At 41.0% G+C, this 26,613-nt stretch overlaps 1 protein-coding gene and 1 long non-coding RNA gene across 3 annotated transcripts in view; one reads left to right on the top strand and one right to left on the bottom strand.

Moving 5' to 3' along the window:
• The window catches only part of LOC129050178 (uncharacterized), a 53,552-nt gene extending 33,956 nt beyond the window's left edge, over nt 1-19,596 (top strand). Inside the window, exon 3 of the long non-coding RNA XR_008513729.2 lies at nt 18,890-19,596. This is a non-coding gene — a long non-coding RNA (uncharacterized LOC129050178). The remainder of the gene's footprint in view (nt 1-18,889) is intronic.
• The window catches only part of BTBD1 (BTB domain containing 1), a 53,916-nt gene extending 29,192 nt beyond the window's left edge, over nt 1-24,724 (bottom strand). Inside the window, exons 1-3 of one of the 2 annotated variants that reach the window (XM_002825766.5) lie at nt 24,104-24,724; nt 10,913-11,069; nt 4,609-4,714 (exon numbers count right to left, since the gene is read on the bottom strand). In XM_002825766.5, the coding sequence (XP_002825812.1) occupies nt 4,609-4,714; nt 10,913-11,069; nt 24,104-24,504 (664 nt within the window). In that variant the 5' untranslated portion in view covers nt 24,505-24,724. The remainder of the gene's footprint in view (nt 1-4,608; nt 4,715-10,912; nt 11,070-24,103) is intronic. The other variant, XM_009250115.3, reaches the window with a different exon arrangement.
• Nucleotides 24,725-26,613: the final 1,889 nt, after the last annotated feature.

The raw sequence follows: 26,613 nt of genomic DNA, 5'->3' as shown, positions 1-26,613 counted from the left end.
CATTGCACTCCAGCCTGGGTGACAAGAGCAAAACTCTGTCTCAAAAAACAAAACAAAAAAAAAACTTTTCTGCAATGGTCTACACATGCTAAGAGCCAAATATTTGCTTAATATCAGACATAAGTAATATCCTAGCAAAGGTATCATAGTCCCAAGAACACAGTAGAGGCTTAATAACATGTTAAAAATAAACTGGTTACATATAATTTTAAAAAATTAAACTTTAGTATCTCTTATTGTAGCTGAGCAGATGAGTATAAACTATGGCACCATGAAGCCCTTTCACAAGTAAATTAAATGCAATCAATATGCCACAACCATTTGATGGAAAACCAGAAGACTTTGAACTTACATGTCTCCACTTGGTATGCTAATAACATCCACAGAGATAAACACATAAACTTTATTACTAAAAAAAAGCACATCATACTACCCTTGGTGTAAATTTATTTCGTTCTATCAACATGATAAATTATCTTCTTTCTTTAGCAAAAGGCTGTAAGAAACAGTATCTCTTCCTCCAGAACACATATTCAAATCCCAGAGGAGAAAAAACATCCTGAGAATATAAGACAGCTATAAAAAGCTCCTGAAGCCAGCCCTTTCTTTCAGCTCCCAGTCTTCTCTTGAATTACCAATTTTTGGGGCTGGGCATAATAGTTCACACCTGTAATCCCAGCACTTCGGGAGGCTGAGGCAGGCAGATGGCTTGAGCCCAGGAGTTCAAGACCTACCTAGGCAACATGGCGAAACCCCGTCTCTACCAAAAAAAACCAAAAATAATAACATTCATAAAAAATGTTTTTAAATTAATTACCAATTTTTAACAAGTACATTTGAAACAAACTAGTCTATGGGGTAGAAAGACAAACACATAGGTCTTCTACTGGCAGATGTGTTAAAGTACGAAGTTAAAGCTGAGAACCAAATAAAGATCAGAAAAACACAACAGATTGTTTCATAAATGTAACACAATACTGAGTTTTCATATAAACAACTGTGAATCAAACAAATGACCAAATATTTATTGGCTTCTACCCTGTACAAGGCACATACTTTAAGATTCCCCGGCTCCAACGGCATGCATAATTTAAGAGCTATTTATAAGGTGTAAGTTACCCAGATGCAGGCAGTAATACTTCAAATGAGAACACACTGAAGAACAAATGAAGCATCTGACAGCCCCTAACAGGGAGGAAATCTTAGGATTAAGCAATGTTTCATTAACAACTTGGGCAGTGTTTAGGGCTCTCAAATATCCAGTACTCAACAGACACCATATGCAGGTGGTGCGGAGGAATCTGATTTAGTCCCTGTCCTTCAGTATATTATAAGCAGTGTATTATTTGTTCCCAAGGTACTGTGCAATACATCAACTAACAACAGGATGTCAGAACAGAGGAATATAACAAGTATCATGGACAAGGGTGGGGTATCAGCTCTCAAAAAATGAGTCATATGGAAGTGTTATTTTAGCCAAGATCTTAAGACTGTGTGAGAGCCAGCCAAGATGGGAAGAAAAAGCATTATTCTAGACACATCCAGTCAGTCCAGTTAATCAACAAATATCAGCTGAACATGTACTATATTCTTCTGTCTTTGGTGCTAGTGATAGAGTTGTACACAAGACAAAGTCCCTGCCTTCAAGGAGTTTACAATTTAGGAGAGAAAAGTAAACAATCAACATATTTATACACAGAGACAAACACCTAGATAAGACTTTCAGAGAGCAATGTGTATTACAAGGAAAATAAATCAGAGCAAGAGTAATGGAATAGAGATTGCTTAGGGGAACACGGTATCTAATTAAGTAGGTCTGAAGTCTCAGGTCTTCTTTAATCTGAGATGCAAAGATTCAGGGGGAGAAGGATCCTAATCAGAAGGAATAGCAAATACAAAAGAATGGAATATAAATAATCCTGGCCAGCACATATGGGACTTGAATTAGGGGGAGAATGGTAGGAGACAAAGTCAGATGTAGGTAGTGACTTCCACCTATTTACCAAAGATGTTTTCTCTTCTTCCTGGGGTGTGACTAGTCTGCATCTCCTGGCTTCTCCAAAGTTAGGTGAGATCTTGCAACTGAATGGGACCAATAAAGTAACAGCCAAAATGTAGGTGCTATATCAGGGTCAAGGCTTTTAATCTGTGGGTATTTTCCCTATCCACACTTTCTCCCATCTGCCAGCAAAACATAGATAATAGCTAGGCTCTAGGGCATGACAGAACAACAAGAAAGAACTACCTATTGACTATAATACTCCCTTGGTCTGTTATATGAGCGTGAAATAAACTTCTTCTGTGTTTGAGCCAGTCTGCACTTTTGGGTCTATTTCTTACCACAGGCTGACAAATACAAGGCCTGACTCCACAGGCCTTGTATTCCTGTGAGCTTTTATAAGGAATTTAAATTTTATGCAAATGGCAGTGGGAAGACACTGGAAGCAAGGAAGTTATATGGGCTGATTTTTTATTTATAAAGATCATTCTGTCTGCCATGTAGAGAATCGAGTGTATGGGAGCAAGACTGGATGAAAGGAGAGACTACAAGAGACCACTGCAATTATCCAGGTGAAAGAGAATGGTGGCTTAGACTAGGTGGTAGCCACGGATATGGTAAGTAGTGGTCAGATTCAGGATACATATTCAAAGTAGAGCCATGAGCACCTGCTGATAAGACCGCATGTGGGGTATCAGAGGAAGAATAATCAAGAATAACTGGAGTTTTTAGCCCAAGCAATCAGGTTCATGGTGGTGTTGTTAAGGAAGACTGAAAACAGCTGGAAAGGAACAGAAGCGACCTAACAGACAGCGAGAGGAATCAATGGTTCTCCTTTAGCTGTTCTGTTTCAAATGCCTATAAATCTCCAAATGAGAATGTCAAGTAGACAGCTGGGTATATGAGTTTGTAGCCCAGAAGAAGACAGGGACTGAAGATACATATTTTGGGTTATCGTCATAAAGACAGTATTTAAAGCCATGGGCCTGGATTAGATCTCTTTACTCTCCTACAAGACAAAATGTACATCGTTAGCCTATCATTAGATGGTCCTCTATCACCTGGCTTTAACTTGCTTTGCACCTCCTTCCTCTTACACACTTCTTCCTGAGTTTCCACTTGCCGCTAATGCCCTCCCCTCTCCACTATCCAAACACATTAAGTCCTCAATGTATGGGTTCTTGGAAACTGTGACTTCAAATGAAACAATGTCTAACGAAAGCAATTTTACCATGAGCTAACTGATACAAACAAGAGTTAAGTTCCTATGGCATATTTCTGGTCACAAAAATACCACCAAGCTTCTAAATAAAGACTCAAAGCACTTCTAAATTAAACAGTGAAATAAATGTGAGCTATACATACATTTAAGAAAGATTAGTAAAGACAAGAAAGAGAATCATTTACCCAATTTTTGGTGAATCAGTGAGTGACAGTGGTCATACTGGTGGTGGGTTAAATCCAGGAATAAACGTTTACAAAGTGAAAATTTTGAGGAGCACCTCCCACACAACGCAGTTCAAAAGCAAATAACATAGTGGACTTGCCGAGCGCTTTCATACTATGTCATTTATCATCAAACATTTGTATGATAATCATATACTTTACAAATTTTTACTTGATAAATCATTTTCCAATCCACTTACTCCAGTTCAGAGTCTCAGGTGGCTGGAGCTTATCCTAGTGGCTTGGTATAGGCAGGAACCAATCCCACACAGTACATCATTTCATCACAGGGCACACTCACACACACTCTCATTCAGACTGAGGCCATTTTGACACACCAAAGAACCTAACATGCACATCTTTGGGATGTGAGAGGAAACTAGAGTGCCCGGAGAAAACCACGAAGATACAGGAGAACATGTAAACCCTATAGATCGTGGCCCCCGCCAGGAGTCCATTTTTTTCTTATCAACATTATAATGAAACGACATTATTCAAGGACCTACTGTGCTATCCATTCTTTAAGGCTCATATCAGAACCTCCTCTGTCAAAATTTTCCTAACACTACTGCAATTTGAAGTAATCGCTCCATTTTCTGGATTTGCATAGTAATTATTTTCTACATATCTCATTTAGAAAAGACAGAAATCACATTTTACCATATGTCCTCTCGGTTTTTTTTTTTTTTAATTTTTATTAAGTTCAGGGGTACATGTGCAGGTTTGTCACACAGGTAAGCTTGTGTCATCAGGGTTTGCTGTACCAACTATTTCATCACCCAGGTATTAATGCCCTCTCTTCTATTAGCGTTTTAAATCTTAATTTTCAAATATTTGTTCTTTGATTCTCCAATTAGACGTTTCCTTAACAAGACAACTCACCTCTTACTCCTTTTTATATTTCCTATGGACCCTAGAATAATGCCATGCATATGGTGGGCATTCAATGAATATTTATTTGATTTGAAATCTTTTAACAGGCAATGAGGTAGTTAAGACTTTTAGAAATATTTTCACCAAAACAAAAGAAAGCAAAACTCTTAGAGAGACTTCAATCATTTGGGAAAGCCACTGATTTAAAAATAGCTCCTCCTCCAACAAGGCTGACAAGTAAGGCATTAACTGTACTTAAAATGTAACAATTTACTTCATAGCGAACTTACCTATATCAATATCAGTAAACCCTTCTGCACTTATTGCATCCATTGTGCTTTTGTCTATTGTATCTAGACAAAGACTAGCAAGCTGAGGTTCATCAAATAATCGAGCCTAAACATATAAAGAGATAGTTATTTAACTTTCATAGTTATTTTACCTTCAGACTGTACATATTTGAAGTTAATATTGTCAATAGTTGTAATTGCTAATTATGTAAAAATATCTACTTAAAATACATGTGATAATGTCTACATATTCTTAAAACTTTTCATTCTACAATCAGAAATGAAAAGCTAAAAATACAAATGCCCTGCTAAGAACAAATTCACATTACCAATACCAATCCTGTTATTTTTATTTTTGTGTGCTTGTGTGTGTGTGTGTGTGTGTGTGTGTGTGTGTGTGTGTGTGTGTACAGCCTATTTTCTTATACATTACTTATTCTGATCTTTAATGGACCCTTTATGTTAGATAAGGCTTACATTATTATCCCATTTTCAGAGGTTTGGAGAGGTACAGTGACTTGCCTAAGATCATCTAGTTAAGTATGTTGCAAAGCTAGTACTTAAATCTTATAGTCTTTTCACTAACTATAATATCAATTGTCAAGCACAACAGTACAAATATCAGATTTTCTCTTCCATTGCCTGTTTTGATTTTGAGGAGAGAATAGGGTACTAGAATTTTAGAGCATGAGAGCTCTGGGAACCTAAGCAAAATTAGGTCTAACAACACAAGAACAAATACATAAAATTCACATGACGGAATATTATACAACAATGAGAATGAACAATCTACAACTACACAAACCTAATAATGAACAAAAACGCCAGAATATATAATGAGCAAGAATATGTACTGTAGAATTCCAGAAGAACTAATTTTGGCTTTAAGATGTTAGAAGTCAAGCTTACAATATGTGCTTTATCAATACATATGTTATAACCCTCCCCCACAAAAAAAAAAAAAACAGTTTATAAGCGGGGTGAGTCCAAGTCAAACTCAAGCAAGATTTTTAAAAAGCTGAAACACTGAAAAAGGAGGTATGATGATAGGCATGCCAATGACCAACCTTTCATTCTGGCCTGGGGTCAGTTCTCTTCACATTTTAGAGGATGGGCAAACACTAAATGCCCAAAGGTATTTATGTTGGCTTGGGCAGAAGCCTTCTGAGAATACTGCCAATTAATTAACCATATCATAAATGACACTAATTATTTGGCATGATGATGACTCTTCATTTAATTTTACAGTAAAATTCATTTTAAAGTATTCAATAATTCAGACACTACTGAACAACTGATAAATATCTAAACAATTATCATGTGTTTTATGGGGGAGAAAAGAAAACATTAAACATACTGGCTTTAAATTTTTTTAAGTATATTTTAAAAATTATATATATATTTTTTAAATTTAAAACATTTACATATAACATAAAATATGTATAGAATACTCGAATGTTTGAAAATGCACTTCCTAGATTATACACTGAGCCTGTTTACAATAATTTGCTTTGTCAAATTTTAAATTTTAGCACTAAATAAAAAATTTGTATTAACAAATATTAAATCTATCTCATGCAATTTTCCCTCAAACTATTTTTCATTTGGAATTTCCTTATTTTTTTTTAACTGTATCTTTTTTGTTCAGACACAAAAATACTTTGGAATTTCAAATTTATAGAAAAGTTGAAAAGATAGTGCAATGAAAACCCATATATCCTTTATCCAGATTTATCTAAATATTATTTAACATTTTGCCTCATTTATTAATTTTTTTCCATATATATATATATACACACACACACACGTCTATCTGGGAGGAGAGACTAAACTATTTGAGAGTAAGTTGCACACATCATGGCCTTTTACTCTCCTTTTTGGTGACAAGGTCTCACTGTCACCTAGGCTAGAGTACAGTGGCACAATCTCAGCTTACTGCAACCTCCACCTCCCAGGTTCAAGGGATTCACCTGCCTCAGCCTCCTGAGTAGCTGGGACCACAGGCACCTGCCACCACACCCCGCTAATCTTTGAATTTTTAATAGAGACAGGGTTTCGCTGTGTTGGCCAGGCTGCTCTCCAACTCCTGACCTCAAGCGATCCACCTGCCCAAAGTGCTGGGATTACAAGCACTTTGCTTGGCTTTTGTATTTTTTAATAGAGACAAGGTTTCACCATGTTGCGCAGGCTGGTCTCCAACTTCTGGGCTCAAGCAATCCACCCACCTCGGCCTCCCAAAGTGCTGGGATTTTTGGCGTGAGCCACCAGGTTTGGAGGGCTTTTACTCTTAAATTTCCTAAGATTAAAGATATTCTCTTACATAATCATAGTAATTAATTTTGATAAATTTAACATCAATACAGTATCTTTACCTAATCCACTGGCTGTATTTCAGTTTTGTCACTTGCCCCAACAACATTTTTTAATAACAGTTTTCCTTCTACTACAGCATCTAGTCTAGGACCACAGTTATACATTTTCAAAGTATGAAACAGTACATTTTTTATAAAGTGAAATTCTAATATCAACAGATTTTTTTTTTTTTTTTTTTTTTTGAGATGGAGTCTCGCTCTGTCGCCCAGGCTGGAGTGCAGTGGCGTGATCTCGGCTCACTGCAACCTCCACCTCCCAGATTCACGCCATTCTACTGCCTCGGCCTCCCGAGTAGCTGGGACTACAGGCGCCCCGCTACCTCGCCCGGCTAATTTTTTTTTTTTTTTTTTTTTGTATTTTTAGTAGAGACGGGGTTTCACTGTGTTAGCCAGGATGGTCTCGATCTCCTGATCCCGTGATCTGCCTGCCTTCGCCTCCCAAAGTGCTGGGAGGTGTGAGCCACCGCTCCCAGCCTCAAAAGACATTTTAATTGGCCAACTCAATTATATTTTTAGTTGGTGTTCATATAAAAATTGATCTTTCACTCTAGGAAAAACAATTTTTTATAAAAATTATCTTATTCAGGGTAGCAAATGTCTGTCATTCCTTACACAGGCAATATCAAATTTCCTATGGAATCTATTGCTGCTATTTAGGGTAAAATAAATTTTCTCAAAACTGACTTTGACTTTGGCATTATCTTTGATAACACTTCATAAAAAGTGTTTTTCCCTCTATAAATCATGCTGGTACAGTATACTGGGACTTTGCTTTAGAGAGAAGCTGGCAAAGGCCCTCCTAAGTAAATGAACATGCTCAGTTCACATGACTCACTTGGCAGGAACAAGAAGTTTCACATGACAATTTATGGGCTAATTCACATGACCCACCAGTGAAAAATGTAATAGCGGAATCTCAGACCAACAAGATACTGAAAAGTTGTTTTTTTCTCATAGTGACACCTGTTAACCCCTGCTACCCAAAATGTGCTCCAGAAACACTGGTGTCATCTGAATGCCTGTTAGAAATGTACTCTGAGGCCCTATTCTAGTCCTACTGAACCAGAATCTGCATTTTAATTGCCAAAGTTTAGTTTATTGGTTTCTGAATTTATATCTCACCTTTAAAATAAAAGTAGTTAAGTGATCGTCTCCACATGCATTAAAACTCCTTGGACAATAAAGAATCTTATGAATATCAACTTATTTATTAGATTTTAATGACAAATTCAAAAAAGAGGAAAAAATATAGAGATATCACTTATTAGTTATATGACTTTGGTCAAGTTACTTCACCTCTCTGTGCCTCAATTTCCTTACATAAAATGGTGATAATAAGAAAACCTTTACTTTGAAAACCTACACCTCATAAAGTTATTGTGAGGATTAAATGAATTAATGTACATAAAGTGCTGAGAAAGGTGCCTGGCATACAATCATCTCCCAGTACATTCTGCTATTATTATCAGTATCACTAAACCTTCACAACTATTGATTTTAGGTGAGACCTCAGTTTTACCACTGCTGTCTAGTGTAATAAGACGTTAACTTCTGTAAGCTTCCATTTTTCATCTTTAAAAAGGGGATAAGGAGATAATAGGCAAGGCACGGTGGCTCATGCCTGTAATCCCACCACTTTGGGAGGCCAAGGCGGGTGGATCACTTGAGGTCAGCAGTTCGAGACCAGCTTGGCCAACATGGTGAAACCCCGTTCCTACCAAAATAAAAAAATTAGCCGGGCGTGGTGGTGCGCACCTGTAATTCCAGCTACTCGGGTGGCTAAGGCAGGAGAATCGCTTGAACCCAAGAGGTGGAGGCTGCAGTGAGCCGAACTGCACCACCGCACTCCAGGCTGGGCAACAGAGTGAGAATCTGCCTCAAAAAAAAGGAAAAAAGAAAAAAAGGGATAATAATATTAAACTACATCACAGCATCATAGTGAGGAGTAAGTGCCATAATATATGTAAAGGGGATAGCTTGGTGTCTGGCATACGTGGAGTTCTATAATTATGTCCAAGAAGAGGTGACATCAGAATGTTCTTTCTTCTGTAACTACAAATACTTCATGACAGAAGATGTTTTTAAATGGTACCAAACATTTTCTTTCTTTTTTTTTTTTTTTGCGACGGAGTTGCGCTCTGTCGCCAGGCTGGAGTGCAGTGGTGTGATCTATGCTCACTGCAAGCTCTGCCTCCCGGGTTCAAGCAATTCTCCTGCCTCAGCCTCCTGAGTAGCTGGGACTACAGGCACATGCCATCATGCCCAGCTAATTTTTGTATTTTTAGTAGAGAGGGGATTTCACCATGTTGGCCAGGATGGTCTCGATCTCTTGGCCTCGTGATCTGCCCGCCTCAGCCTCCCAAAGTGCTGGGATTACAGGCATGAGCCACCACGACCGGCTGGTACCAAACATTTTCTAAATGATAGAATGAACACTGAACTAGAAAACAAGAGCTCTAGGCCATGGCCCTACCTAGCCTATGAGGGTTTGGAAAGGCAGTTAATTACCCCAGGTTTTAATTTTCCCGTTTGTAAAATGAGAGGGTTGAGTTAGGGGCCATCAATAATTATTTCCAGTACTAATGTCAAATGGGATATTTTATCACCTTAGAATTTTTAAAACAATGTTTACATAGGATTACAACATTGTCTAAAAAGAAAAAAACTGTTGATATACAAAGTATAAAGCTCAGATTACACACATGTAACAAATGCTAAATACTATATGTTAAGGACTGGTTAAAGGTTCCACAGTTGTGTTCGGTTTGTAAAAATTCATTAGATTACACACTTAGAATATGTGTACTTTTCTTTTTTCTTTTTTTGAGACAGCGTTTCCCTCCGTCACCCAAGCTGGACTGCGATGGCGCAATCTCGGCTCACTGCAACCTCCACCTCCAAAGCTCAAACTATACTCCTGCCTCAGCCTCCCAAGTAGCTGGGGTTACAGGCATGCGCCACCATGCTCGGCTAATTTTTGTATTTTCAGTAGAAACTGGGTTTTGCCTTGCTGGCCAGGCTGGTCTCTAACTATTGGCCTCAAGTGATCTGCCCACCTGGCCTCCCAAAGTGCTGGGATTACAGGCTTGAGCCACCTTGCCCAGCCACAATCTATGTAGTTTTCTATATGGATCCTATACTTAGTGAAAACTTAAAAATGTCAGAAAAAGAATATTTCACATAAACCTAAAACTTTAACTCCTCCAGGAGTAGATCAGCAAGTTTCCAGATTAGAGGTCCAAAGATCGTTAATCTTAGAACTTTTCAGGACTTGAAATATTCCATCTTTATTCCAGATCCAGCAAAATTTGAGAACGAAGATATAAAATTCCATGCTATCATACTCTCAATCATAAGTAGAAACAATACTGGATCTCAATCTCAACTCCAATCCTAAATAGCTATCTAACGTTGAGTCACAACACCCCACATATATATAAGGCTTTAGCTTCTTCACCTATATGATTCAGCACCGTATTAACTCTAACATGCTTTTTTTTGAGATGGAGTCTTGCTCTGTCTCCCAGGGTGTCTGCCCCGCCACCCCGATTCAATCGATTCTTCTGCCTCAGCCTCTTGGGTAGCTGAGATTACAAGCCCGCGCCACCACAGCTGGCTAATTTTTGTATTTTTAGTAGAGACGGGGTCATGCTGGCCAGGCTGGTCTTGAACTCCTAACCTCAAGTGATCTACCCGCTTCAGCATTCCAGAGTCTTGGAATTACAGGCGTGAACCACGATCCATGGCCTCTAACACACTTTTCAATTCTAAAATCTTAGAGATCCGACATGTTTCCCTGATTTGTATTATAAAAATAATTATATATACTTTAAAATTATAATCTAGAATTCTCCAGGAAATATTAAATGCCCATATATAGTTTACTCAATTTTAAAACTACAATGATACATACCTTAGCTACATTTACTTACCTGAGTAAGTAACATAAAGGCATTATCTGCCCTAAGATGTTTGGTGAGAAATTCTACACAGTGTGCTTCCAAGGCTGGGACTGCATATTTCTTGGCAGTATAAAGAGTGGTCATAACTGTTTCTGGACCAATTTGAACTTCATCTGAATATAGAAATCTGGAAAGCAATTGGCACATTTGCAGAGATGGTCAGTAATGTTTTAGATAAGCAATCCATCAGAGTTAAATTTCTGAGGAGTATTTACTTATATTTTTATCTTATATTTTCATCTATTCATCCATCCATCCATCCATCCATCAACAGGGTCTTGATCGATTCCAGGCTGGAGTGCATGGCTCACTGCAGCTTCAACCTCTCTGGCTCAAGCCATCCTCCCACCTCAGCTCCCTAAGTAGCTGGCACTACAAGTTTGCACTATCACACCTGGCTAATTTTTTATTTTTTGTAGAGACAGGTTTCACCATATTGCCCAGACTGGTCTTGAACTCCTAGGCTCAAGCCATCCTCCCACCTCAGCCTCCCAAAGTGCTGGGAGAATATTTTAAAACATAATGAGCAAACTGAAAAATAATCTGAAATCTGTATCACGACACAGAGGCATAAGAATGATATAATGGACTCTGGGGACTCACGGGGGAAAGGGTGGGAGGGGAGTGAGGGATAAAAGACTACATACTGGGTACAGTGTACATACACTGCTCAGGTGACAAGTGCACCAAAATTTCAGAAATCGCCACTAAAGCGCTTATCCATGTAATCAAAAACCACCTGTTCCTAAAAAACTATTGAAATAAAAATAAATCTGCATCAGCCTTTGCAATCTACAGGGCATTTGCACATACATCATCTCATTTTATTCTTACTTAATCCTGAGGATTATTAATATTATTACTTAATCATGAGACAAATCTATGTCTCCAAACCATCCTCAGAGTTCTTTCTAGCACCCCACTGCTCCTTAGGACAACAGTGGTTTACTTATCTTTCCCTCATCAAAAGATGTCCACTTAAGTAAATCTGCAGTTGGCTAAAGTCGCATCTCTAAATGTTAAAATATTCATTGATTTCTTGATAATAGTACCTTCTTATTCTGGGCATCTTTTAACCTTTCATTGTTATCCCGGAATTAGCATAATGACCACAGATTAGAGTACTGGGGCTTGGGAGGAATAAAGCAACTTAATAATATATTAAATGACTCCATCTTGCTACATATTTTGTAGTATTTAGGTCCAATTTTTCTCTAAAAATATTACCTAGCAGCCCAATGTTGCCTTCCTCCTAGTTCACTGCTTCTAACTGGTAGGTCAAGAGATAAATCAGCTTTATAGAACTGAGAAAGATGGGGGAGGGTGAGCATCAGGATAAATAGCTAATGCATGCTGGGCTTAATGCCCAGGTGACAGGTTGATAGATGCAGCAAACCACATTGCCACATGTTTACCTATGTAACAAACCTGCACATCCTGCACATGTACCCCGGAACTTAAAATAAAATTTAAAAAAACAGGCCGAGCACGGTGGCTCACGCCTGTAATCTCAACACTTTGGGAGGCTGAGGCGGATCACATGAGGTCAGGAGTTCGAGACCAGCCTGGTCAACAAGGCGAAACCCAGTCTACTAAAAATACAAAAATTAGCCGGGCGTGGTGGTGTATGCCTGTAATCCCAGCTACTCGGGAGGCTGAGGCAGGAGAATCGTTTGAACCTGGGAGGCACAGGTTGCTGTGAGTCAAGATCGTGCCACTGCATGGTGGCATGTGCAACAGAGCTAGACTCCATCTCAAAAATAAATAAATAAAATAAAATAATAAAAAAAAAAGAAATGAGAAAAAGCTAAGATTCTCAGTGAAGACCTGGGTGGTTCTTGTTAAACTATACTTGAACTTGTGCATATCATCTTTAGGCCCCTTTTTGTGGCTCCTCAGAGACTCTTGTGCTTATTGCCCAGTTCTCAGCTACACTTAAGATAGCTGAAGCTCCTGGAGAAGTATGGCATTAAGAACCATTATTTTGGCCAGGCGTGGTGGCTCACACCTGTAATCCCAGCACTTTAGGAGGCCAAGGTGGGCAGATCACGAGGTCAGGAGACCGAGATCATCCTGGCCAACGTGTGAAACGCCATCTCTACTAAAAATACAAAAATTAGCCAGGTGTGGTGGTGCACACCTGTAATCCCAGTTGCTCGGGAGACTGAGGCAGGAGAATCGCTTGAACCTGGGAGGCAGAGATTGTAGTGAGCTGAGATTGCGCCACTGCACTCCAGTCTGGCAACAGAGTGAGACTTCTTCTCAAAAAAAAAAAAAAAAAAAAAAAAAAAAAAGAACTATTATTTCTTTTTTTTTTTTTCGAGACGGGAGTTTCACTCTTGTTGCCCAGGCTGGAGTGTAATGGCGCGATCTCGGCTCACTGCAACTTCCATCTCCCAGGTTCAAACAATTCTCCTACCTTAGCCTCCTGAGTGGCACCCGCCACCACACCTGGCTAATTTTTTGTATTTTTAGTAGAGACGGGGCTTCATTATGTTGGACATGCTGGTCTCCAACTCCTGACCTCAGGTGATCCACCAGCCTTGGCCTCCCAAAGTGGTAGGATTATAGGTGTGAGCCACCGTGCCTGGCCTTTTTTTTTTTTCTTTTTTGAGACAGAGTCTTGTTTTGTCACCCAGGCTAGAGTCCACTGGTGTGATCTCTGCTCACTGCAACCTCCACCTCCTGGGTACAAGAGATTCTCCTGCCTCAGCCTCCTGAGTAGCTGGAATTACAGGAGTATGCCACCATGCCCGGCTAATTTTTGTATTTTTAGTAGAGATGGGGTTTCACCATGTTGGCTAGGCTGGTCTTGAACTCCTGACCTTGGGACCACCTTGGCATCCCAAAGTGCTGGGATGATAGCCGTGAGCCACCGCACCCGGCAAGAACCATTATTTCATTTTGGTGATACTTAAAAGACATAAGAACACTTTAGAAAAAAAATTTTTTTTCAGATCATTTGCCTGGAAGACTCAGACCCAAGTAGCTTTAGATATGAGCTCCCAGAACACTTACTATATTTGTATTTCCAGGACCCAAGTTGTAAAATACAGGTTTAAGAAAACCCATTGTCTTCTTTCAGAATACTCTTATTACACTGAGGTGAGTGATGAAAGTTAAGTTCTATTTCATGTCCCTACCCTCTACCTTTCAATTTCCTCATTTTATTCCTATGGCCATAATCACAATGCACAATGAAAACGCTAGCCTGTTACGTCCCCTTCACTCCCCACCCTAACCAAATCCTGGCACTCCTCTGATCAGTTATCTTTACAACTATCTCAAGTGGAGGTATACTCCCCCATATCTCATTTTCAAAGGCAAGGGTGCTGTGTTTCAGGATCACATTGTTCTTACATGCTTTTTTCCCCTGAACACTCCTTTTAGAGACTCCTCAGTCAACTGTATCACCCTCATAATGCTCACTTGACATTATGTAGCAAACTCTGTGATGAATACAGGGAATTAAAAGCTAAGTAAGGCACAGTCCCTCATGGCCGAAGAGAGGGGAATGAATAAAACCAGAAAGAAAGCTACCATTTGTTGAGTGTCTGCCGTATGACAAATGCCAATTCATTTAATCCTCTCACATAGAAGGAAGGTGCTATTCCCTGCATTTTAATAAGAAAACCAAGGCTGAGGAAACAGGAGAGCTGTTTACCATAACACACCATTTCAGGGCTTCTGACTGTTTTCAGTGCCATACAGTAAGGCCAAGAGGAAATAGACTGCTTGAATTTGAGCTTGTTTTGTCACTTGCTAGCCATGTGACTTATTATCAGTGCCTGCCTCTCTAAAAAGATGAGAATAAGAGCACCTACTTCATAATGTGGTTGTGAGGATTAACATAAATTAAAACACAAAGCATTTTGAATAATGCCTGACAAAAAAATTGCCTCAGTAAATATTAGCTATTTATCTGTATGTTGTCTCATATTTTTTATCATTATTTCCCTCTGCATTTTAGAAGATTTCCTTGCCATTATCTTCTGGTGCCTCCCTATTTTTCTCCACAGCAATCACGTTTAAATTTCTAAGAATGCTTGCTTCTTTCTTGATCGTTCCTTTTTTCTCCAGAGCACCATGTGCTGGTTTTATGAACGCAAAAACTTTCTGATGTCTCCAAGATGACATTAACCAAAGTTTTAAAAGTTTTCGTCTGTCTCCTTGAGGATCCGCTGTTGTGTTTCTCTTGGTCTCTGTCATTCACGTTCTGCTTTTCCTTGTATGTTAGATGATTAAACTCCGTCTCCAACTTCACTATTCTAAGCAGCTGGTCTGTTTTCAAGATAATACTATCTCCAAAACAGAAAGGTTGACTGGGAGCTCTGTGTATGTGGGAGGCTTGCTGACTGGCACCTGGCATTAGAGTGGGAAGCCAGCCCTAGGGCAGGGACCCCTCAAAGCCATTGGAAGAGAGCTTAACTCTGGGGTCCCAAAGCCATACCCAGCAGTCCCAGTTCTTCTCAGGCAGTTTGTTCAACTTATCTCAAAAAGCCTGTCCATTGTCATGGACAGCTGGCTAAGGGGATGGTCTATACACAGGCTTTAAATTAATTTCCATGTTTTAGCACTACCTTCTCATTTCCACCCTCCTTACTTCCAACTCCTAGCCAAGAACTTTGTTGGGGTTCTGCCAGGAAAGGCGCTCCAGCTCCGCTGCAGCTTTGAAAGCTCTGGATTCTGGGCTCCAGATTCATCTACTCTAGTTCATCCATCAACCAGCTTCCAACTTCTCTGTCCCTTTCTACTCTGTTGGCCCTTCCAACCTTTTTCTCTTCATTGTAATGGACTTACCATTTTTTAAAAATTTCTTAATAGTCATTTTAATTGAGAGAGAGAGAGAATGCTAACAGCATGCTCAATTCCCTTCTTAAACTAGAAAACTATGAAATTTTTGTTTTACGCCGGGCGCGGTGGCTCATGCCTGTCATCCCAGCTATCTGGGAGGTTGAGGCAGGAGACTCACTTGAATCTGGGAGGAGGAGGTTGCAGGGAGCAGAGATCGCACCACTGCACTCTAGCCTGGCCAACAAAGTGAGACTTAAAAAAAATTATTTTTAATTAAAAAAAAAAGAAATTTTTGTTTGAAGGACAAGGTAGCAGTCTAGAAGTCTTTACATGCCTGCCTTTATGTATTTTTGTCAGGTAAAAATTACTAGAGTTGTAAAACAGAGCAGCAATGTGAGGCCTTTATCACCATTTGCCCTTGAGTAGATTCACACTTAAGAGGACAAATGCCACAAACCTATACATGGTTCTATGAGAATCTATAAATGCGGGCTTTGACTTAGGAAGATGTGGAAAAGGTTTGTAGAGAAATTTCTGCTTGAGATTAGATCTAAAGATTAAAAGGATGGTGGGAAGTACACTCCAGGAACAAGAGAGAATCATGTTTGTAGATTATTTTGTGTGAGATCTCCCATTCAAATTGCTTTTATCAAATTATACTTCAGTAATATACTTTCGCTTTCTACCAAGGAACATGTTTTAAAACAAGTATGTATCTGAAGACACAGATTGAAGACACTTCATTACAGCAATGTCTTCTGTATGAGGGGATCTCATCAGGATTTTTCTAAAAACTCATCTAATTATCAGATTTGTGCATCTCCTAAGCAGTTGCCTTATTTTTAATCTATAAATAATTACGTCCACCCAGGTTTCTCTTTTTGCATTAGCTGCTCAGATAATTAAAACAAAGTTGGCTGGGCGTGGTGGTTCACGCCTATAATCCCAGCACTTTGGGAGGCGAAGGCAGGTGGATCACCTGAGGTCAGGAGTTCAAGATCAGCCTGCCTAACCTGGTGAAACCCTGTCTCTACTAAAAATACAAAAATTAGCCGGCATAGTGGCGGGTGCCTGTAATCCCAGCTACTCAGGAGGCTGAGGCAGGAGAATCACTTGAACCCGGGTGGCAGTGGTTGCAGTGAGCTAAGATCACGCCATTGTACTCCAGCCTGGGTGACAGAGCAAGACTCCGTCTCAAAAACAACAACAACAACAATAAAAAAAAAAAAGCAAAGTTTATAGCTTACTTATAACATACATTTTGTTTTTGAGACAGGGTCTCATTGTCACTCCGGGTGGAGAGTGGTGGCACGATCATAGCTCACTGTATCCTCGAATTTCTGGGCTCAGGTGAATCTCCTGCTTCAGCCTCCAGAGTAACTAACACTACAGGCACATGCCACTAGGCTCAGCTAATTTTTTTTTATGCTTTATGTTTTTGTAGAGACAGGTCTTGCTATATTTCCCAGGCTAGTTTCAAACTCCTGGCCTCAAGCAATCCTCCCGCCTCGGCCTCCCCAAGTGCTGGGATTATAGGCCTGAGCCACTGTACCCAGCTTGACAGCATACATTTTTCTATTAGCTTCACTCTTGACTCTAGTTTATTTCTTACCCTTGTGTTTCTTATAAGACATTTTAAGTTCTTTTGGGTGCACTGCAAATTAAAAATAAATACTGGACAACAAACAGTAAGAAAAAGATCTCTGTGTATCTTATATTTTTAATTTATTTCTTATACAGTACCAGGCACATTGTGGGCATGTGTTTAAGTCTCAATAAATACATGTTAATTGACTAGACAATTCAGTATAGGTTTCTATGTAACGTCAAAAGGGAAAATATTTTCATTTCTAATAAAAAAAAAAAAGTTACTTAAAAATCCAAGAATCCTCTTGGTTCATATGTATACATTTCCTTTACATTATATTTAATTATTAGAGTTTTTATAATATTAAAAAAAAACTAAGCCAAGGTTTTTAAAATATAAAGATTAAACACGACATTACCACAATTCTTCGTATTTTAAAGTGACCATTTAAGCTCTCATATACAACCTCTAAGGACGAGAGCATAGAAAAATTATTACATGTCCTCAAATTAGTCCTATTTTTCCCCCCAAATTAATAATTTTCAAAAAAAAAAAACTTAGGTTATATTTAATCTAACTAAAAATTTAAAGCCAGGCACGGTAGCTCACACCTGTAATCCCAGCACTTTGGGAGGCCAAGGCAGGTGGATCACCTGGGGTCAGGAGTTTGAGACCAGCCTGGCCAATATGGTAAAACCCCATCTCTACTAAAAATACAAAAATTAGCCAGGCGTGGTGGCACACACCTGTAATCCCAGCTATTCGGGAGGCTAAGCCAGGAGAATCGCTTGAACCCAGCAGGCGGAGGTTGGGTAAGCCAAGACTGCGCCACTGTACTCCAGCCTGGGCAACAGAGTGAGACTCTATTTCAAAAAATAAAATAAAATAAAATAAAATGAATTTTAAAAGCCTAAAGTGAAAACTTGATTTTATATAAGAATGATCACAAGATATGTGTAAGAAACTTTGTATCACTACTTATCTGTTCATTTTACTCAAAAACGTTTATTGAGGGACTATACAGCAGGCATTGTAATAGTCCTAGAGATAAAAATATGGGTAAGATAGCTTTGCCCATGAAAAGCTTACACAGTCAGTCACGCATTACTTAATGATGGGGATACATTCTAAGAAAGGCACTGTTCAACAATTTCATCATCATGCAAACATCATAAGAGTGTACTCACATAAACCTCAATGGTATAGCCTACTACGCACCTAAGCTACGTGGTATAGACTATTGCTTCTGGGCTACAAACCAGTACAGGATGTTACTGTACTGAATACCGTAGGCAACTTTAAAACAATGGTGAGCATTGTGTATCTAAACATAGAAAATGCACAGTAAAAATACCGTATTATAATCTTATGGGTCCACCATCTTATTTGCAGTCCACTGTTCACCAAAATGCCATTATGCGGCACACAACTACAGTCTGGTACTGAAATGATTAAAAAGTAATGTCCTAATAACGGAAGTATATATTAGGCACTCATATCTAATAACTAATCTCTATTGATGGCCCCAAGAAATCATGCTTTCTCGTGTTCATGCCCTTACATAGATCTGTCCCATGATGAATCTGGGTTGCCCCTGTGTGAGCCCCTTGAACCAACAGATTGTGGCAGAGTGACATTGCACCAGTCTGAGACCTACACCTTAAGGATGCCTGGCAGCTCCTGCTTTTGTGTTCCTCGGAGTCATGAGCCACGAAGTCAAGCTACCCTGCTGGAGAGACCAGCTGAAGCAGCCTCTTGAAGAGGACCTGAGACTTAAGGCTCAGCCATCCCAGACTCTGAGTTAAACCTCCAGATGAGTCCAACCCCACCTGCTATCTGACTACAGCTACATAGATGACAAACCACCTAGGTGATTCCAGTCAACCCACACAACTGTAAAAGATAATAAAACAGTTAAGTCACTAGGTATTCCAGTGATTTGTTCTACAGCAACAGATAACCAAAACATGCTGTGAGAGATTAGATGAGCCAGTGTGCAATTTTGCCTGTGGGTAGAATTTTTATACAGGAGGTAAAGCCTGAAGATTATCTGAAGAGTAGTAATTAAGTGTGGAGCCCTGGCAGAAAGACTGAGGAGTATAAAGGTAAGGAGGCCTTAGAAGCAGGCACTAAAACAAGAAAAAGGCCATCAGTAATTAGGGTTGAAACACTGAGTGGATGGAGAGGAGAGGAAGAAAGAGAGATCAAATCACAAAGGTTTCATGTACCTGCTAAAGTGTTTAAATTCATCCTGTAGGTAAAAAGAAGTCATTAAAATATTCAGGGGAATTATATGACAATATACCAATATTGGAGAGATCACTGTTAACAGGATGAATGGAGAGAGTTAAGTCTAAACGCAACAGTTTGGTTGAAGCAATGCAGAAAAAAATGGAGAGGCAGGTAAAATTTTCAGGAATGGTCTAAAATGGACAAGAAATGTGTAGAACAGAGTGAAACGAAACTACAATTTGGAGCTAAGCCCATGAAGTCATTTCCTAGCTGACCTACAGAATCATAAGCAAGAATAAATTATTGCTTTTTGGGGGTTGCTTTATTTATAGCATTAATATGGCAAAAGCTATTGCAGGGGGATAAGAAGTATGCCTGTCTCAAAGGATTTTCCTGAAATTTAAGTGAGATCACAAAGGGGCTTAGGAACAATCTATAGCACACAGTAAGTATTCATTAAATGTCAGATATTTTTATTAATAACATGTCTATCTGCATGGGTATAAAACATTCCTTCGTGATGGTCCAGTTGGAAATGAGGGTCTGGAGCTAAGTAGAGCTTTGGAAACACATGTGGGGGAGTAAGTGCTTAAAGATCTCACTTTGGTTGATGGGAGAAAGGATGAGAGCTGAGGACAGAATACTGAGGAACACTTACCTCGTGCCCCTTCCAGCCATCACGTCATTCTCTGTTCCCCTTTGCAACAAAACTCCTGAGAGGACTGTTTATACTAGCTGTCTGCAGCTCCTCACTTCCCATTTTCTCCCTAACCTACTCTAATCAGCTGAAATCACTCTTGGCAGGGTTATCAATAGCTTCCACCTTGTCAAGATTAAAAATCAACTCAAAGTCTTCATTTTACCTGACTCTCAATAGCATTGAGCATAACTGAGCACTTTCCACTTTCCATAGTCGACATTTCCCACTTCTTCTTTCTTGAAATGTTTTGACTTGACTTTCAGAATACAATGCTCCTTCTTTCTCTTCTAATTCCACTGACAGCTGCTTCTCAGTTTCATTTTATGCTTTTTCTCTGCTACATCTCTACATATTTGAAGATTCCAGAGCTCATCCTTGTACCTCTCTTCACAATCTACATGTCTTCCTGGGTAATCTCACTTATCTCTCAATTTAAATATCATTCACTCTTAACTTTCAAATTTATGTTCAGCAAGCTGTTCCCTAACCTCCAAATTCATATTTCTGTCTACTCTATGACCGTACTTGGATGTCTTGGAAGTCCTCTTGGTTGTACCTTCAAAAATATATCCAGAATTTGACCATGTCTCATCATGTCCTTTGCTACCTCCCTGGTACAAGGTACAATTCACCATCGCCTCTTGACTGGACTACTGCAAAAGCCTCTTCATCTATCACCTTGCTGCCTATTTTACTCCAACCACTGCCAGAAAGAGTTTGTTTTTTTAAAATGTAAATCAGATCACAGCCTCTTGCCACCACCTCCACCTCCCCAATCCCATTCAAAACTCTCCAAAGGCTTTCCATCAAATACTAGCTGAAAAAGTCTTCGCTCAGTCTCTAAAGCCCTGCACCATCCTGCCGGGCCTATCTTTTTTACTTCATTTTCTACCACTTCCCTCTACTGTGCTCAAGGCACACTGGTTCACTCTTGTGTTCCTCCAATAGGAGATCCTTAGTGCCGAAAACAATGTGTTCCCTTGCTGAGAATGTTCCTTCTCTCATAACTTGATTATTTTTCTTCAAAACATTCATCAGTACTTGACATTGTATCTTTAGCTTCCCTTTACTAGATTATGTGCTTCATGAGGGCAAGGACTTTTTCTTGTTTATTGCTGTATCCCAAACACCTACAACAGCCAGTCGCTGTTTCACAAGCGCCCCAAAAGGGAGGCGTGTAGTATTTGTCAAACAAACAACTGAAGAACATCATTTAAAGGTCAGGCAATTCAAAGTGCACAGTTTCTTTAAGGGCTTCAAACTTAAGTTCATGAGCCTGTAAGTAATGTTAACTAATTCAAGATGTTTACAAGTATGCCCAAACTAACCTGCTCTTTCAACTTAGCAAGTACTATCAGGCATCTTTTTGTCACGTATTAGCTAAAAACAACATCTACGTTACACAGTCAGCCAATATTAAATTTAGAAATCAGTCCAGATATCAATTTCAAAATAGAACAATGACCAGAACCTGAAGGATAAATACAATGCCAGGAAAATAAAACACACTGAAAATGTAAAAATGAAAAAAAAGTTTAAAAATGTAAAAAATGTTTTACAACGTGAAAAAAAAAAATTGCACCGTCCTACATTTCAAACACTCTAAAATTAACTTACTTTCTATTGATAGGAAAGCACTAATTAGCAGCTTCAGTGAAAATATTAAAATATGCATTTTTCCTCTACATTCTTATCCTAGTAATCTCAATATTTTTTCAAAGTAAAAAATTGCCCCAGAATAGTTTTAGATTTGTGGTTCTCAAATTAGGGAGAGTGTTAAAAATGCTACCAAGGTCTCACCTCCAAACATTGCGGCATATAATGAGGACGAGATCTACACATTTCATAAGCACCCCAGAAGAGTATAATGCAGACGGCCCACAGAGCATTTTGAAAACTTCTAGTCTAGAAAATCCAAATGAACTATACCCAATCCTCCTGGTGAACTTTAAACTAAAATGACCTGGATTTTAGCTTTTGAGGTCCCCCCTCCTTTATAAATGTAATTTAACTAAATTACAGAAAATATCAGAAACAAAGAGTAAAGAAGAAAAAAGGGTACTTTCATCTTACTACTCCAGGTGACTTTGCTTAGCATTTTGGTATGTTTCCTTTTATCCTGATCTCTAGGTATATGTTTGTTCCACGTCTTTTCACGTTGTAATCATGGTGCAGTTTCAAGTGCTATCCATCATATTTAGTGACTGCATTATATTACATCAAGTGAACCTACCACTGTTTAACCATTCCCTACAGCTGACTACTTCCTCACTACTATAAATAAAGCTGTAAATATTTTTGTATGCAATTTGCAATACTTGAATGCTTCTTACGTGTGGAAAGAAAATCTATAGCACCAAACTGTTTTCCAAAAGGGTTTTTACCACCATCTTTGTCAGAAAATGCTGTTCAGATGTTACCTTTAAATTTTTTGGTGGGATTAATGGAAGGAAAAAATACGACTGTCTTTTAATTTGCACTTCCTAATTACCAGCCAGGTAAAACATTCGTTAATTAGTTGTATTTTTTCTTTCTCTAAGTTATCTATCCTGTCCTTTATCCATTTGTTAATGGAATCTTAGTATTTGTTTCTAGTTGTGTGAACTTTACATTCATTTTCTTGTTGATATTTCTGATTCAACTGTGAGCCTCTGTATCTAAATCTGTCCCACTGACCTGCCTGTTTTTGCTTCAGTACTACCCAAGACTCTGCCACTTTAATAACAACACGTTCTACTCTGGCAGCTATTTAAAACCATCTTAGTATAATGAAACAGACATGGTCTTCGGTGTGACTTAGCTGTTTGTTACCTTGGGCAAGATACTTGACTCTTCTGGGCCTCAGTCCCATTTGTGAAATTGGGGTAAACAATTCTTACGCCTCCCTAACAGGATAGCTGTGATTAAAAGCTAGTAATGCCAAACAATCACATCTTTCCATTAGATGTCAATCTACTATCCTCAAATAACCAACAAGCAAATTCTAACATCAAGGGAGGGATTCATTTATAAGCAAATGTGACCTTGTGTGTAGAAACACAAAGCAGGTAAAGCCTCACTTATCTGTTTTGGTATTTACTTTCCTGGGTCTTGACAACTAATACGTTAATGAAAAAGCAAAAACAAAAAAGTGGCCAGGCGCGGTGGTTCACGCCTGTAATCCCAGCACTTTGGGAGGCCGAGGTGGGCGGATCGCTTGATCCCAGGAGTCGGAGACCAGCCTGGGCAACATAGTGAAACCCTCTCTCTACCAAAAATAAAAAAATAAAAAAATTAGCCGGGCGTGGTGGCGCGTGCCTGTAGTCCCAACTACTCGGGAGGCTGAGGTCGGAGGATCACCTGAGCCCGGAGAGGTCGAGGCTGCAGTGAGCCATGATCGCGCTACAGCACTCCAGCCTGGGCGACAGAACAAGACCCTGTCTCAAAAAAAGCGGGGGGAGGGGGGTGACAATAATCCCAAAACATCAGTCCTGCAAGATTTTTCAACTACTCTCTTCCCCCAAACAAAAACAAAACTTCGCAAATGGTAAATCAGGACAACCTGATCTGCTCCTCTATCCTTGCCACTTGTCTAATTCTGAAGTCTGAGCGACAATCCACAATTGGAACGCGAAACGCCTTTCAACTGTAAAGCGCACGCTTGCCGGATGAAGACACGAACGTTGGCTACTGAGCCGTCCTGGCTCACAGATTTCGATTTCGACCCTCTGGGGCATCAACGGCTCGGGAGGAAACTGAGGCCCCGGGCGGGTCAGAAGAGCCCCGCCCAAGGTCATTCGGGAGTCTGGGCAGGCCGGAACCCGGGGATCTCCCAGCCCGGCCCGGCCCGGCCCGCGCTGCCGCTCACCTCAGCAGCGCCAGGAAGGCGGCGGGCTCCACGTCCGGCAGCTCGATCTCGGCCGACGTGGTGGCCATGCCGCCGTTGAACATGGCGTCAAAGACGGCGCTGCCGGCAGCCAGCACGAAGCGGTGGGCGGGGATGCGCTGCGGACCCCCCGCGGCGGCGGCGCCGCGACCCTTGCCCAGTACGAAGCGCACATCGCTCAGCAGCTCCGAGTTGAAGAGGAAGGCGAAGCGCTCCTTCAGCGACGCCTTGGTCGCCTGCCAGTTGTATAGAGGTTCCCGCTGCAGGGGGAGCAGGGGCCCCAGAGAGGACGGTGAGGGCGGCGGCGGCGGCCCCGCGGGGCCCGGCTCCGCCTCAGCCCCCGACGCCTGCTCCCCAGCTGCGGCAGGCCCGAGCGAGGCCATCCTCCAGCTGCGCGGTTGCCCAGGCTATGGACAAAACGCCGCCGCCATCGCCCAGGCCGCCTCCGGAGGCCGGCGCCGCCTCCCTGCCTTCCGGGAAAGGCGCTTCCGGGGGCCTCGCGCCTCCGCAGGCCCCTCCCTGACCGCGCGCGCCCCCGCACGCCGGGGTTGCTGCTGTGCGCGGCCGCGGGAGTTGTAACAGGACTGGACTCCCGGCGGCCCCAGGGCAGGGGCGTGGGGAGCTGGTCCTAGCTCAGCGCTCCCGGAGGTGGAGCTTCTGCAGGCTGGGTGCTGCCGGGCCTACGGGCACCCACCCCCTGGTTCAATGCCCTGGGTATTCTGACTCAGTAGGTCTGGGGTAGGGCCTGAGAATTTGTAATTTTAAGATGCATCGTGGATCTGCAGGCGGCTCTCACGGCTGCCTCTTTCTTCCTGCAGGCCCCTCATCACCAAGTCCAGCGCCCCCATTGTGTATCTAGGACGTGTCCCAAGGCCTGTCCCGAGGAGTGTTTTGCCTGGAAGTGGAGGGGCAGGAAAGTATGGCCAAGGGAACACGTGGGGAGGGGAGACATGACTTCCCACAGCCCTGTGCCCCAAGCGTGGCCAAGTCGCCGCTCCAGATGGCCGCGAAACCCGTGGAAATTCCGGAAGCAGAGGTGGAAGGCTTAGAACCCCAGTGACCTCTCCCCAGGTCCGCAGGTCCCTTTCCCTTCTAATTGACCCTTGGTTCCGTGCTCCGGGCCTAAGAGACATTTCCTTCTACTGCTTCCATCCCTGTATTTGAAACCCCTCGTGCTTACCCACCTTCCCTTCTAGCGCTTGTTTTCAGTCCTTGCACTGAACCACTGCCTAAGCTTGAAATTTAAAAAATTAAAAACTAAAACACACACACAATGGAAAAGGCTGTATTATCCCTTCCCAGGCAGTATTTACAACCCGGTCATCATGACTGGGGGACCGAGGCCTTCCTTTTCCCCCCTTCAGTGAGGCAGGCCCTGAGTTAAGTCAGCTGTCAAAAGCAGAACGTAGAAAACCCAAGAAATAGTCCTTGACCAGGCACGTATAGTTGGAAACACCTATTCTTTGCAGGAAGAGCCTTACAGATTACGAATGCCGTCAACTAAATAGTAAACCCCAAACCTGGGTTTCTCCTATAAAATCACTCCACTTGTGAAACCACCAGAGGGGACTTCCAGCTGTTAGGCATTTAGAATGGTAACTTCTTTGGGAGAGGAACGTGCTTGGGAAGAGACTTAAAGTAGTAGGGACTGAAATAGTGGATGCACAACCCCTTCCCCATTGCCAGCCGGCAATTCCTAAAGACAAAGGGACATCATGCTACTAATGATACCATTATCACACCTAACAAAATTAACCATATCATCAAATCATCTATATATAATTTTTTTTTTGAGACGGAGTCTCGCTCTGTTGCCAAAGCTGGAGTGCAATGGCATGAAGTCTGCCTTCCGGGCTCAAGCGATTCTCCTCCTCAGCCTCCCGAGTAGCTGGGATTACAGGTGTATGTCACCACATCCAGCTAATTATTTGTATTTTTAGTAGAGACGGGGTTTCACCATATTGGCCAGGCTGCTCTCCAAGTCCTGACCTCGTGATCTGCCCGCTTCGGCCTCCCAAAGTGCTGGGATTACAGGCATGAGCCACCACGCCTGGTCCTATATGTAATATTTAATGTACAGTTAATATTTAAGTTTCCCCGTTTGTCTCAAAAAAAAAAAATTTTTTTTGAGACGAAGTCTTGCTCTGTTGCCCAGGCTGGAGTGCAGTGGCATGATCTCTGCTCACTGCAAGCTCTGCCTCCCACGTTCACGCCATTCTCCTGTCTCAGTCTCCCGAGTAACTGGGACTACAGGCACCCGGCACCAAGCCCGCTAATTTTTTTTGTTGTTGTTGTATTTTTAGTGTGTTGTATTTTTAGTGTGTATTTTTGTATTTCCTTGTGGTAGGTTCGTGGTCTTGCTGACTTCAAGAATGGAGCCGCGGACCTTCCTGATGAGTTTTATAGCTCTTAAGATGGCACCGACCCAAAGATTTATTCTGAAGAGCAAAAGAACAAAGCTTCTGTCATAGAAGGGAACCCCAAGGGGTTGC

This window comes from Pongo abelii, chromosome 16 (assembly GCF_028885655.2).
Source record: "Pongo abelii isolate AG06213 chromosome 16, NHGRI_mPonAbe1-v2.0_pri, whole genome shotgun sequence".
NCBI classification, from domain to species: Eukaryota; Metazoa; Chordata; class Mammalia; order Primates; family Hominidae; genus Pongo; species Pongo abelii.
Note: the sequence above shows the minus strand (reverse complement) of the source record. Positions and strands in the feature narration are given on the sequence as shown.